At 42.9% G+C, this 14,337-nt stretch overlaps 1 protein-coding gene across 6 annotated transcripts in view; it reads right to left on the bottom strand.

Annotated features, from left to right (window-relative positions):
• The window catches only part of LOC122564952 (uncharacterized), a 163,203-nt gene that overhangs the window by 47,342 nt on the left and 101,524 nt on the right, over positions 1 to 14,337 (bottom strand). For all 6 annotated transcript variants that reach the window (XR_015760691.1, XM_043720494.2, XM_087998258.1 and 3 more), the window contains exons 20-25: positions 13,848 to 14,035; positions 12,112 to 12,302; positions 6,878 to 6,965; positions 5,699 to 5,845; positions 3,941 to 4,131; positions 518 to 693 (exon numbers count right to left, since the gene is read on the bottom strand). Coding sequence is in view for 5 of the 6 variants with exons in the window: in XM_043720494.2 (XP_043576429.2) it covers positions 518 to 693; positions 3,941 to 4,131; positions 5,699 to 5,845; positions 6,878 to 6,965; positions 12,112 to 12,302; positions 13,848 to 14,035 (981 nt within the window). In the remaining variant the exon portion in view is untranslated. The remainder of the gene's footprint in view (positions 1 to 517; positions 694 to 3,940; positions 4,132 to 5,698; positions 5,846 to 6,877; positions 6,966 to 12,111; positions 12,303 to 13,847; positions 14,036 to 14,337) is intronic.

Below are 14,337 nucleotides of genomic sequence, written 5' to 3'. Positions count from 1 at the left end.
GAAATGATTGACTGGCAGGGCAGGTACAGGGGGGGCTGAATGGCCTATTTCTGCATATGTTGCTGTTGTAGAATAGGGCTATATCTGCTTTAAAGTGCAGCTAAATCCTCCCATTTAGTTATCACTTCAACAGTAGGAGAGGGACTTGATACTGAATACTTCCTCTTAGTGTTCCAACCCAGTTCATGGTTGGAGATTGGGAGGTGGAACGGGGTTTGGGGCAAACGGATGTGTTTGTGTGTGTGGGTGCAGTTGCAGGAGGAAATGATTGCAATGGGGAAAGTGGGAAATGAATAGTAGCAAGAACCTTTGATAAAATGAGAAATCAGAACATAAGCCAAAAAGATCACATGAAGTTCTCACACACCTCCTACAGGCCAGGCAAAGAACTGCAGTTGCAAATGTCAGGGAGGTGCTGACACATGCTTTGTTATTGTGTGTTATTGTTATCTGAAGGCCAGAGTCTGTGCAAGAGAACACATTAAATATGAGACACAATATTTCTGCTGAATCTTACCAGTCTCTGTTTTGCCTGGATCTATCTCCTGGGCTAGTGGACTGCAAGGAGCAACAGTGCCCGACTCAGTCCTGTGGACAGCCAGCTCCTCTGCATCGCAGCGTTGTTTCCACTCCAGCAAATCCTCAGCTTGTCGCCGACGTTTGATCAGCTCCTTCTCTTTCTTCGTCAAGAACCTGGGAAAAGCAATGAGGAAAGCCCCATTCCAGCTCCTCAGTCGCACAGGAACCAACAGAGGTAACATGCAACATTCCCCAAGACTAGCTTCTTCATAGAATCATAGAATCCCTACAGTGTGGAAACAGGCGCTTTGTCCCAACAAGTCCACACTGACCCTCTGAAGAATGGTCACCTATCCACACCCTATATTTACCCCTGATGAAGGACTTATGTCTGAAACATCGATTCTCCTGCTCCTCGGATGCTCCCTGACCTGCTGTGCTTTTTCAGCACTACATTCTCGACCTTATATTTATCCCTGACTAATGAGCCTAACCTACACATCCCTGAACACGATGAGCAATTTAGCATGGCCAATCCACCCTAACTTACACATATTTGGATTGTGAGAGGAAACCAGACCACCCGGAGGAAACCCATGCAGACACGGGGAGAATGTGCAAACTCCACACAGACAGTCGCCCGAGGCTAGAATCGAAGCTGGGCCCCTGGCGCTCTGAGGCAGCAGTGCTAATCACTGAGCCACCATGCCCCACTTCTTCTTTACTTGTCCCCCAACACTACTATGCCCACCTTCCTACCCCACTCCATCGCGTCCACCTTTCCTGAGATCAACAGGGGGAGGTCATGGCCTACTGGCATTCTCACTCAACAATTAATCCAGAGGCCCTGATAATCTTCTGGGGACTCAGGTTTGATTCTTGCAATGGAGTTTGAATTCAAGAAAAATCAATTCTCGTGATGACCATGAAACCAGTGTATATTGTCAGAGAAAAAAAAACTGGCTTATGAATATCCTTTAGGGATCCATATCCGATCTGGCCTACATGTGACTCCTGACCCACAGCAATGTGGTTGACATTTCACTGGCCTCTGGGAAATTAGGGATGGGCAATAAATACTGGCCTAGCCAGTGATGCCAAAATCTCATGAATGAATAATAAAAAAAATGGGAGAAACAGGCTATCTGATGCCAGGCCTCAGCCAAAATCCGTTTGTCATAGGCTTCCAGTAGAGGTGGTTGCACCATACCCCCTTCACTCACCTTATCACCAACATTAGCTTAAAGTGCCAACTTGCAGCTGAGTTAAAATTCTCAAATGTTCAAAGACCACCTTTCCTCAGCCTATGCTGGTGTAAGGATGTCATGATTATTTGGAGATATAAGTGAGAAAATGAAAATTGGATGACTTCATTGCAGGGAAAGAGCCAGCTGTTTGTTTATTATAATTCAAAGGAAAAGCAAAACTGTGCGATGTTGCCTTACTGGTTACTGAAGAATATGTAACAATTGGAAGAAGCTGGGTTTGATACATTTGTGGGACTAGTTGGCACCAGGGTTGAAATTAAACTACTCTGCAACAGCTTTTAGGTTGGTTTTAAGTAGCTGTCTGTCACAGAATGGAGAAGAGAGGGGGCAGTTGGGCTCTCAGACCTCCAAACTCCTGCTAGCAAGCCAGAACACTCTCTCTGCTTCTGGAAAATTAAAGGGAAATAATGTTCAAAGATTCTTAAAGGATACAAAAACAAAACCCTTCTAACACAAGCTGAGACCTAGGTCTAACTGACCTGATACTGAATTGAAGATTGCCACAAAGTTGGAAACAAAGTAATAACATCATCAGAAGAACTCTGTGAAATTCTCCTCATTTCCTTTCATGGGCACGTGATGCACAGACATTGTTTCTTTTTGCCTGTGTTTTCCACCCACAGTATCCCCACATCCCATGCATGAATAAAATGAAAAGGTAGTTGTTTCCCTGTACCACAGCACACAGGCCTTATAGTTCGCTACATTTCAAGAAGGTGGTGGCAACAAACAGACCACATGGAGAGGTGTAGACCCGGTTTAGCTGCACACCAAAAAGAATAGAGGACGAGTGGGCATATTCTTCCCATTGTTCCAGAGAGAATTTAGGTAACACCTCATCATGATTTAGTTTGATTTATTCATGTCACGTGTACCGAGATTCAGTGAAAAATGTTGTTTTGCTTGATCTATAGGTAAATCGTACAAAATGTCTTAGGGTAGCAGAACAAGGTGCAGAACACTGTTACAAACACAGAGAAGGTGCAGAGATCAACATTAACATTTGAGAGTCCATTCAGAAGTCTGATAACAGCAGCGAAGAAGCTGATCTTGAATCTGTTCCTAAGTGTATTCATAATTTTATATCTCTGCCCAACATAAGAGAGTGGAAGAGAATATAACCAGGGAAGGAGGTGTCTGATTATATTGGTTGCTTTCCAGCATGAAAAGGGTGAGAAAGGTGCATGGAACTCTGTCCAACAAAAAAGCATGGGCTGCTGGCTCAATTTATCATTTTAAATGTGAGGTTGAGAAATTTGTGTTCACCAGGGGCATTAAGTAAATTGGAGGCAAAGTGAGTTATGGAGTTGAGACACAGATCAGAAAAACTTGCATTTACTATGCTTACAACCACGATACATTCCAAAGCATCTCAAAAATGAAAGGCTGAATAGACTGGGGCTATTTTCCCTGGAGCTGAGGAGATTGATGGGTGACTTTATAGAGGTTTATAAAATCATGAGGGGCAAAAATAGCCAAGGATTTTTTCCAAGTGTGGGGAGTCCAAAACTAGAGGACATGGTTTAAGATGAGAGGATAAAGAAGAAAAAGGGGCTTAAGGGACAATGTTTTCATGCAGAGGGTGATGCATGTATGAAATGAGCTGCCAGGCGTAATGGTGGTGGCTGGTACATTTACAACATTTAAAAGGCATCTGGATGGGTATATGAATAGGAAGGGTTTGGAGGGATCTGGGCCTAATGCTGTAAAATGGGATTGGATTAATTTAGGATATCTGGTCAGCGTGGACAAGTTGGACCAAGGGGTCTGTTTCCATGCTGTGCATCTCTACCACTCTAAGTACTTTCTTGTTGGATGTGAAATCCAAACAATAATTTATGATGCTAGGTCAGTGACTCAAAATCTGAACATTGTTGGTCTCCAGAGGTTCTCCCATGCCTGTTGCGTATATCCAGTACTTTCTTTTCTCATTTCAGATTTCAAGCATGTTTGAAGTATTGAAGTACTTTACTCTGTCTAAGGAAATGTAACCATAATGGCATTGACCAGGAGAACAGACTTGAGGGACGAAATGGCCTCCCCTTTTTAATCTGCCTGTGCAAGGATCTGAAACAATTAGATCCTCCATCATACTTGTAAGTGATTTCAGTGAATGGGCCAATGATCAGTGCGCGTTGACCGAATTGACTCACCTTTCATCCAACCTGCAGTGCATCTTCTTCAGTTGCTTCATAGCAATGCTGTCCTCGCTCCCAGAGGCTGACAGAGAAGAGCAGCTCCATTCATCCAGGTCGGGAATCCTGGGACTGAGTTCCGGACTTGCTGAGCCCTCAGAGTGACTGACAACTGCTGAGTCGAGCAAGATGTCCCTCGATCCCAAAACCTAAACATAGAATGCCAAAAACCAGGCAAGGTGGAAGGGGTAATCAATGTAACCACCGCCACAGGAGCTGCTACCTGAACTGGACAGATTCCCTGACCCCCTGAACAAAGGAATGGTACAAATTATGTCCCATAAAGTGAAATATACTACCTTGCATTTTTATTCATATTTCCACTTGTAGCAAATGCCTTTTGCAAGTCATTTTGCTGCATTTTTCCACAACTCTCACCCGCTCACAAATCTGCAGCTCAACCGAGCAGCCAGTCTTCCAGCAGGGACAGCATACTATTCAACCACAAGATGCATCACTGAATCATCATGCGTCTTGGATTTACCCGACTACAGAATTCATCGTAGCCATAACTCCTGTCAGCCGGGGTCCTTCCCAGCACAGTGAGGCATCACTGGGCGTGTTTGGACTCAGGATTCATCACTGATTCATTTTGTCTTTTAAGTCCAAGAAATTGAGGGCGCCCTGTAGCACTTTGGTTAGGAACTCATCCCAGATCAAGCTGCTCATCTTATGGCTCGGCACCGTGGCTCAGTGGTTAGCACTGCTGCTTCACAGCACCAGAGACCCTGGCTCAATTTCACCCTTGGACCACAGTCTGTGTGGAGTTTACACGTTCTCCCCGGGTCTGTGTGGATTTCCTCCCACAGTCCAAAGATGTGCTAAATTGCCCATAGTGTGCAAGGATGTGCAGGTTAAGTGCATTAGCCATGGTAAAACCCCATTTGTGATTATGGGGATGAGGTGGGATGCCCTTCGGAGGGTTGTTGCAGACTTGAACGGCCAAATGGCCTCTTTCAGTACTGTAGTGCTTCTATGATTCAAATTGGACCACTGATTAATATGGCAACACTGGAAGCATTTATTTTGAGACTCACTGGGAGCTTTGTGAGGGTGTGTATAAGATTCACATGACTGCTAAGGCCTAACAACAGCAGCGTGCAGCTTTGTTGCACCTTGAACAAACTGACATAGACTGACACTAAGCCACATAAGATGATAATAGAACAAATGACCAATAGCTTGGCCTGAGAAGGTGATTTGAAGTCGTGTCTTAAAGAGTGAAGAGAAACTGAGAGGATTAGGGAAGGTATTCCAGAGCTTCGGGTTAAAATCAGAATGAGTGACATTCAGAGATTCAGTGTTGTTGGGTTAGAGGGGGCCAGCTCTGTAGATGCCAATAAAATAACGTTGCCTAACCTGCAGTCATGAGAGACAGAGACAACGGGCGGTAGTTTAACCTGAGGGTCATCATGCCTCAGGTAGTGGGAAAAGTTGAGAATTCTTCATGGCAATTTCAGCTAGTGTGAGACTTGAACCCTCGCTGTTGGTGTTATATTTCATTGTAAAACAGCTCTTTAGCCAACTGAGCTACACCCTTGAAACTAGTTTAGGTACATGAGCTCAAAGGTGATAGGCAAGTGAGGCTTGGTATAGGTTGGGTTGTGGAGAAGTAGAGTTTTGTAACAGTTGAACTCAATGGAGAATGGAGGTTGATCAGGAGAACTTTGGCAACAGTTGGATTTGCAAAAGTAACAAAGTCTTTTTTCCTCATACCTGGGGATCCATTGCTGATCTATCTAACTGGCACTGGAGGTGTGCAGTTGTCTGATGAATCCTGAAGATCTCTTGCTGCTGCTTTAGGAGCAGCTTCCTCTCCTGATGGGCTGCTTTGTAAACATTCTGGAGATGCCTGATCTCTGCCTGGGCATAGGAATGGAGAAGCAAAGTCAGGACAGATCACTGTGATACACCCATTGGCATCCAGACAGAAGCTGGACCATGCAAGATGCAAAAAACAAAGTCATGAACAAAGCCTTTAAGTGGAAACTTTCACTATCTCAGGATATTCTAAAGCACTTGACATTTTCGAAGTGCAGTCATTGTTGAAGTGTGGAAAGATGCAGGTAATTTTTGTACAGCAAGATCCCACAAACAGTCATGAGATTATATCAGTTAATCTGTTCTGTTGAGGTGGAATTGAGGAATAAATATTGCACAGGACAATGGAAAGAACACCACCGCTCTTCATCAATCATGAGATCTTTTACCGCCACCTGAGGGGACAGACCTCAATTCAACTTCTCATCAAGGCAATCCCTCTGACAGTGCAGCACTCCCTCAGACTGCACTGGAATGTCAGCCTGGGGCCTGTGCTCAGCCGTCAGCAGTGGGAGAGGAACCCACAAATCTTGTGACTTGGGGCTATGCTTGTAAATAGAAATTTTATTACTCGTCTATGATTAATGGGATGACCACCAGCTTTAGCCTAGAGATGACTGGAATGACTTTGACCAAGTGAATTTCCAAATGTGACTGCTAATTTCCATGTATCCGTAAGATATAAGAAATAGGAATGTGAGTAGGCCTTGAGCCTGCTCCACCATTCAATGGCAGATCCGACATTCTTCATATCCTGTATTTTCTCTGTAACTGCTGATTCCCCAACTGACCAAGGAGCTATCTATTTCACCCTTAAGTATACACAAGGACACTGCCCCTAAAGCTCTCTATGGCAAAGAGTTCCAAAGACACTCAACTATCTGAGAGAGAAAAAGGGGAGGGGAGAGAGAGAGAGAGAGAGGAGCAAAAGAGAGGGGGGAGAGAGAGAGGCGAGGAAGAAGAATGGGGGAGAAGAAAAGAAGGAGTAGAGAGGGGACAAGAGACAAGGGACTGGAAAGGGGAGAGGGAATGATCGTTCATGAAGGAATAAAGAGACTTCCCAATTTTTCTCACCTTCTCTTGTTGTAGCTTCATCAGGATCTCCCGCTGCTTCTGGATAATGGCTGGCATTTTGTCATCTTGTCCTTTGTCCCGAAGATGTCTATGAAATCAATCAATTCAGTGGAAGTGTATTAAATGTTCTTTACCTGCCAATGATAATCTGCACCCATATATATGGTTAGGTAATTAGCCAGAGTTCTGGCAGGGCTGGAGTTGCCTTCTCTCTCTATTAGAGATGCAGAATTGAATCAATAGCTGAAGGAGGAACACTCACTAACTAATACTAACTAATTTGGGCTTTATATTTTAGATTTACGAGTTAGTTTGTCTAACCTGGTCAATTTTATAATATGTGTTTTTTTTCCTAAACACATATTTTGCTATTCTAACGGGTCCAAGAGGCCATTTTGTTCCAATACATTATTTTTGAAAGAAGCTATTTTGTGCTGTCACACAGTTCCACCAACAATCTCAAAACATTGACCAACTAAATTCTGAGTAGTAACCAGCTAGCCTCAGTATTATGTGATGGAGTTTTATAATACATTATTATCATTTAGGAGTTTGGTTTCTAAAGTAGAGGTAAATGGGTTTTGGTTTCAATTCTTTGGAGGGGACTTCTTAAAAAAGAGAAGAGAAAAGAAGATCAATATTTTTGATCAGAGAGATTAAAACAGTCTTTCCAAAAAAACATGTGACTTAGGTTAAGTGACTAGCAATCTACCTGGGAAGTTAAATGCAAATTATTTATAAAAACAATTTGTCAGAAGCAAGCTGAGTTCAGATGAGCAAGGGCAGCTTTTAATTTTGTAGAATTATCCAAGCTATGAAAGTTTAGTTTGTCAACATCTCCAGGTTATAAGAATGTAGTTCGGAGAAGTCTTCAAGCTGTGAGAGTTTGAAAGAAACCTTCAGATCATCAGAGCTGGAAAGAAGCATCTCGGTCATCAGAGCTGGAGAAATACTTTTCAGCCATCCAAGAATGACAGCCAGCTAGGTCAATCAGTCAGTCTGGGTCATACCTGCTAAATGTGCAGTTGAGTAAGTGATCTTAAAATAATGATAGCTCCCTAGGTTTGAGTATCTGTAAAAAATATTGCTGAGAATAGAGTTGAACCTTAACTTTACCTGTTTATGTTAAGATCCTACTGAATTGCTATTTATTTAAAACATGCAACTTTATGAAAAAATTTCTTTAATAAATATGCATTCTTTTGTTAAAGTATATTGGCAGTCTGACAGCTAGCCTGCTAGAACGTTTTCAACGACTGACCACCACAATAAACAAATTGCAAAAATACAATTTATGATCAATGTTCCCTCTAAGCTGTGAGTGTGTGCAGCCGCTCTGATATTCCGTGTAGGGCAATCAGTTGATCACGGCATTGATTCCCATCTCTGGAAGTCCCTGTCACATGTGGGTCAGTTAGAAATTTAGATGGAACACTGTTTATGAAGCATTGTTTGCTCATTTTAAGATAAGATGAACATCTATGAAACTCCATTTAGGGTAAGAGACTACATATGTACAAATTCAGATCCAATCAAAACCACATTATTACTAAATTGGATTTCAACAATACGTTTTAATTACTGGTGGTTAATGCTGTAAGGAGTATAAAAAAAGGGTCCACAGTGCTATTCCTGAGAATTCCCAAGAATCCAATGGTAGGTGAAGTGTCATTCTGCCTCAAGCTAGGATTCAATTTGACTGAGTTTTTGGGGACAGTCTGTCATTGTCAAAACTAAAGGCATTTTGTTTTGAGGAAGAGAAAGGTTTCCTCTCAACAAACTGGGTTTTGTATTCAGTATTGAAGCCCATTTTAGATTTCTGGTAACTCCTTTGTTCATTACTCAAATAGTCTTGATTTATTAGATGACTGTATAATTTTGTTCCATTATGTTCAGTCAAGTTTGATATTGTTCATTAACTCAGTGTCCTGGTCTTGCCAAATGGTGTATCTCTTTTAAAGTTGAAGGATCTAAACTACAGAGTTTGCAGAGATTAATTTAAAACTTTAAATGAGGGGAGTTCAACCAAATTTAATCATTCTGAATTGTCTAAATCCCTTTCTAAAACACACAATATGAATCATGGTGTAAGGCCCAGAGGGGGTCTCCAAGGACTGCCACAACTGGAACAGGGGTTGCCATTATTCTGCACAACATTCTAGCTGTGTAGATAATGGAGCTAACCAATCTGGAGCTATATGTATCATGGACAAGACTGATGCCTCCCATTATATTGCATCTTATCTAACAAAATAGTTAACATCATACCATCCTGACTTGAGTCTATATCATTGGTCTTTCACTGTCAATGGATCAAAATCTTGGCATCCCCTCCTGAACACATTGGGGTGGACCTCCAGCAGTTCTGATAGATGGTTCACCACCACTTTCACAAGAACAGTGATGCTTGGGGTGATAGATGCTGGCCCGGTCAGTGATGCCTGCATCCCATGAACAAAAATAAAAGAGGGTTCCTGCAACTGAGGGCATTAAGTGCCAGAAAACTGGGGTGACCCTTTTGGGGCCTGGAATTACCCCTTTCCTGAGCACTAAAACCACCTGCTATGCTCCACCCATGCCCCTGCTTTCTGAACCAATGCCACCCCAGCATGATAAAGCTTCTTCATTCCCCTGGCACTCCACCTCCTACCTCAATGTTCCACCTCATCCTCCCCCTGCACTCCAGTGATCATTTCCCCTACTCTCTATCAGGAAGTACTGATCGACAGAGAATTATCCATAGCTCAGGTGGAGGTTCTGGATGTAGATTCTGGATGCGAGCAAACCCACATCTAGAGAATTATCCAGAATTTTTACACTTCAGAAACAGGCCATTCTCCCAAAAGGCCTGGTGCTTTCACCCTCCCTACTTCAGAGACACCCATCAACAAGTGGTCAGGACTGGGAATGTATTGCCTGAGGATGTGCTGGAGGCAGCTTCAATTGTGACTTTCAATAGAGAATTGGTTCATTATCTAAAGAGACAGAGTTTGCAGGCTATGGAGAGAAGGAAAAGATTAGGATTAGGAGAGTTGCTCTGACAAAGAGATAATGTGGAGATGCTGGTATTGGACTGAGGTGGACAATGTTAAAACTCACACAACACCAGATTTAGTCCAATAGGTTTATTTGGAAGTACAAGTTTTCAGAGCACTGCTCCTTTGTCAGGTAGCTGGCTACTTGACGAAGGAGCAGTGCTCTGAAAGTTTGTACTTCCAAATAAATCTGTTGGACTATAACCTGGTGTTGAAAATGTGTTGCTGGAAAAGGGCAGCAGGTCAGGCAGCATTCAAGGAGCAGGAGAATCGACATTTTGGGCGTGAGTCCTTCTTCAGGAAGAAGGGCTCATGCCCGAAACGTCGATTCTCCTACTCCTTGGATGCTGCCTGACCTGCTGCGCTTTTCCAGCAACACATTTTCAGCTCTGATCTCCAGCATCTGCAGTCCTCACTTTCTCCTATAACCTGGTGTTGTGTGATTTTTTAACTTTCACAGATAGTTGAAACAGTAAGGGTACTTTTCTAAGAAACTAAATCAACTGCGAAAGAAATAATTGAAAGTTGAAAGAGATGCTAGGATTGTTACTGATTCTTATACAACTTGAAGTTGATGTCTCTCACAACCACAAAGGAATGTTAATGTATACTGACCATGATCCCTTGGCTTTTGCAGAGATATTTAAACGCTGGGATATTTGGATGCAGCTTGTTAATTCAACCTTAGAAGAATTATTCACATTGCTGGGAAAGGTAAGGTCAATGCAGACCGTGATCAAGAATATAATGATATTGTAATATTTGGAGATTTAAAAGGTATAGTAAGAAATTGTATAAATCCTGTATGAAGAGCGAATGAGTGTAATTAATGTACTTATATTTGTGTTTTGTTGTTAAATGTGTAACGTTTATGTTGTAATCTAGAATGGCAATTCATTTCTCGGGATGGAGGCATCCATATTTATGGATTCTAAGATTTGGAAAATAGAAAATTAGGACAATTATTGGGCTGCAAAAGGTTTACAGTGTGATTTCTTGGAATCCAAGAAAATTGAGTCATTTTCTGATCACTGAAAAAGCCAGTAGCTTTGAAAGACAGTGTCCAGTAAAGTTCTTAAAAGGGAGATAAATCATTGTGTTTATGGCCTGAATTGCAAGATATATAGACTGAGTTTTGTAAGAGGCTTTGTGCTGAAGGTTGACTAAGAACAGCCTCAGAACGTTTGGTATCTGTTCTGTCACAGACTTGTAGCTTGAAAAAAGACATCCGAGCTGGAAGTAGCAAATTCTGTCTCTCTTGAAAAGTGGAAGTTGAAAGAAAGCTGGCAGTTGCTGGAAAGGTTTGCAAGGAAATGCCCTCTCTCTCTGTCGTACTGAAGTATTTCTGAAGTCTGCAAGTTTCAAATATCAAGGTTCCTAACTGTTTCCCAGCTGAACTTGAAACCTACTCAAAAGACCTTTGACCAACAGCACTCAGATCTTGTCAAAAGGAAATCAAGGGGACTGTGAGAAGTAAGCCCCTTCTATCTTTTACACAAGAACACTTGACCTATAGAGGTGTTGTTACCTTCTTGCCTATTTTTTCAACCATATTTCTGTGGGTATGGAATCCACATGGTCAAAAAGCTACCTGGTTTATTAGTGCTACAGGGAAGAATACTTGTCAACCTTATCCAGTTTAGCCTATTTTTTAAAAAAATAAACCTTCATTTATGGGATGAGGGCGTCACTGACACTGATGTCTACCCATCCCAGAGGGCAGAAGTCAACCACACTGTTGTGTGTCTGGAGTCACGTGTAGGCCAGACCAGGTAAGGGTGGCAGTTTTGTTCCCGAATGAACATTAGTGAACCAGATGGGATTTTTCCCAAGCATTAGACTCTTAATTCCAGATTCTTATTGAACGCAAATTCGATGATATGTTGTAGTGAGATTTGAACCCAAGTGCCCACAGCATTACTTTGATCTCTGGATGATCAATCCAGTGATAACACCACCAGGCAAGCACCATCTATGTGTGACTCCAAACTCATAGCAATGTGGTTGACTATGAAATGGCTTTGCAAGCCGTTCAGTTCAAAGGCAATCATCCAACATGGACAACGATGGGCACAGTCGCTGGCCTGGCAAAATCTTCCCATATCCCACGGAAGAATATATAATTTTAAAAAACCTCCCGCCCATGCGTGACCCAAGATTGCATCAAAATGTAGAATTTATCTTAAAAAGGGGGCTCACGTTTTCTGATGCTCCAACCAGGCCAGCTCAGCCTGGGTTTTCTCCCTCAGTGCTCTCTCCCTCAGTCGAAACAGAGCTGCCTGGTGTCTGGCTCGAACTTCCTCTTCCTTGAGGTACTGCTGAGCCATCTCAAGCGTAAACCGGCTGAAAGCATCCTGGCTGCCAAAGATAGACGTTCCTGATTCCTGCCACTGGGAATGAATAACAACATCCTCATCTTCCCAAACAGCACCATCCCAATAAAGTCAACAGGCAGTAACCAGCACCTCAATATTCTCACTAGGACCACTGAATGGACGATATTACTTTTCAAAGGACAGCAGCAATTTGCATTTGTGTAGCACCTCCATGAGTAGAACATCCCAAGGCTCTTCGACCATTTTGACATCTCATGATGTCTGAATGAAAAGAAAATCTAATTCTACTCCGGTTTCTGAGGAGAGATTGAAGAAATCGGGGCCTGTGTTCTCCCGGAGTTAATTTATAATGGAATGCACGGCCTGGAAATGTGGTGGAGGCACGTTCAATTAAGGCATTCAAAAGGGGGAGCACTTTGATAAAACTAGTGTACAAGGGCATGGGGAAAAAAGCAGGAGATTGGTACTTGATAACGATGCTCATTAAACAAGATGGTGTGGGAATGATGGGCTGAATGGCCTCTTTCTGACTCCAGACACACAACAATGTGGTAACAATTCAGTGATGCTGAGAGGTGACCTCAAGTTTTCCACAGCACAGCAGCACAGATGTAAATAGAACCTCAGGGTGGGGGGGTCAGTGCAGTCTCGCAGCATGGTTAGTTTAGTGGTTAGCACTGCTGCCTCATAGCACCAGGGACCAAATCCTCATAGCACCAGGGATTTGATTCCAGTCTCAGGTGACTGTCTGTGTGGTGTTTGCACATTCTCCCCGTATCTGCACGGGTTTCCGCCAGGTGCTCCAGTTTCCTCCCGCAGTCCAAAAACGTGCCGGGTAGATCGATTGGCAGTAGGAAATTGCCCTGTGGTGTCCAGGGATGTGCAGGTTAGATGGATTAGCCACTGGAAATGCAGAGTTATGGGGAATGGGAGGGTCTGTGTGGGATGCTCTTCAGAGGATCAGTGCAGACCTGATAGGCCAAAGCCTCTTTCTGCACTGTAGAGATTCTAGAATCAGGGGATCCAGAATTAAAGGCAGGCCATTCTAGGAAGAGATGAGGAGGAATTTCCTCACTCAGAAGGCAGTGAAGGTTTGGAATGTACTACCCCAGAGGCTTCTGGAAGCTTAATCATTGAGCAAGCTCATGACAGAAACTGATTGACTTCTGGATATCAAGGGAAGCAGAGGATTATTTTTAAAATTCATTCATGAAATGAGGGCATCACCAGCATTTATTGCTCAGCCTTAATTGTCCAGAGGGCAGGTGAGAGTCCTTGCTGTGTGTCTAGAGTTACATGGAGGCCAGACAAGGTAAGGTTTCCTTCCTTAAAGGAAATTAAGTGAACCAGATGGATTTTCCTTCAACAATCAATTCATGGTCATCAAGAATCTCAATTCCAAATTTTTATTGAATCCAAATTCTATTATCTGCCGTGACAGGATTCAAACATGGATCCCCAAAACATTACCTAGATCTGTGGGTTAACAATCTACTGATAACACCACTCGGCCAATCCTTCCTCTAGGAGGATAAATGGAGGGGCAGACTTGAGGGCTGAATGGCCTACTCCTGCTCCTATTTCCTAAGTTGGAATTACCTTTCCAAAAGGACCGTCCATTGCATTCTGCACAAATTCATCTCCAGGCTGTGACTTCTTTTTACTTTCCATAGTCCGTCTCCAGTGACTCTCGGAAGGTAGCAGGGACCAAAAGGACTGTTCTACTAATGTATCCTTCACCAACATCCCATCAGCGAATGATGTGTGGGTGCTTCCCAAGACCGATTCTACAGTTGTAAAGAATCGTTCTGGTCATTGAACATAGACAGACAGGTCTATCTGCTACTTGTCAAGAACTGGCTTCCAACCATATCGATCAGAGTCAACAGGAGCAACTTGCAGACACTTGGGAGAGAGATTAACCTGGAAAAACTGGAGCCTCCCAAGTGCCTAATAAAAAGGAGGAAACAAAGTTTCTAATAATTATACGCATCAATCATTACAAATTATGAGGTGGTGTTTGGTGGTCGTTTCAATCAACTGGTATCACAGCCTTTCCAGCCAGGCCTCCCCAGCATCTATAGCATCC

The sequence above is a fragment of the Chiloscyllium plagiosum genome, unplaced genomic scaffold, assembly GCF_037043375.1.
Source record: "Chiloscyllium plagiosum isolate Xiang-an unplaced genomic scaffold, Cpla_swu_hap1 HiC_scaffold_21, whole genome shotgun sequence".
Lineage (NCBI taxonomy): Eukaryota > Metazoa > Chordata > Chondrichthyes > Orectolobiformes > Hemiscylliidae > Chiloscyllium > Chiloscyllium plagiosum.
This window is presented reverse-complemented; position numbering and strand designations above follow the sequence as displayed.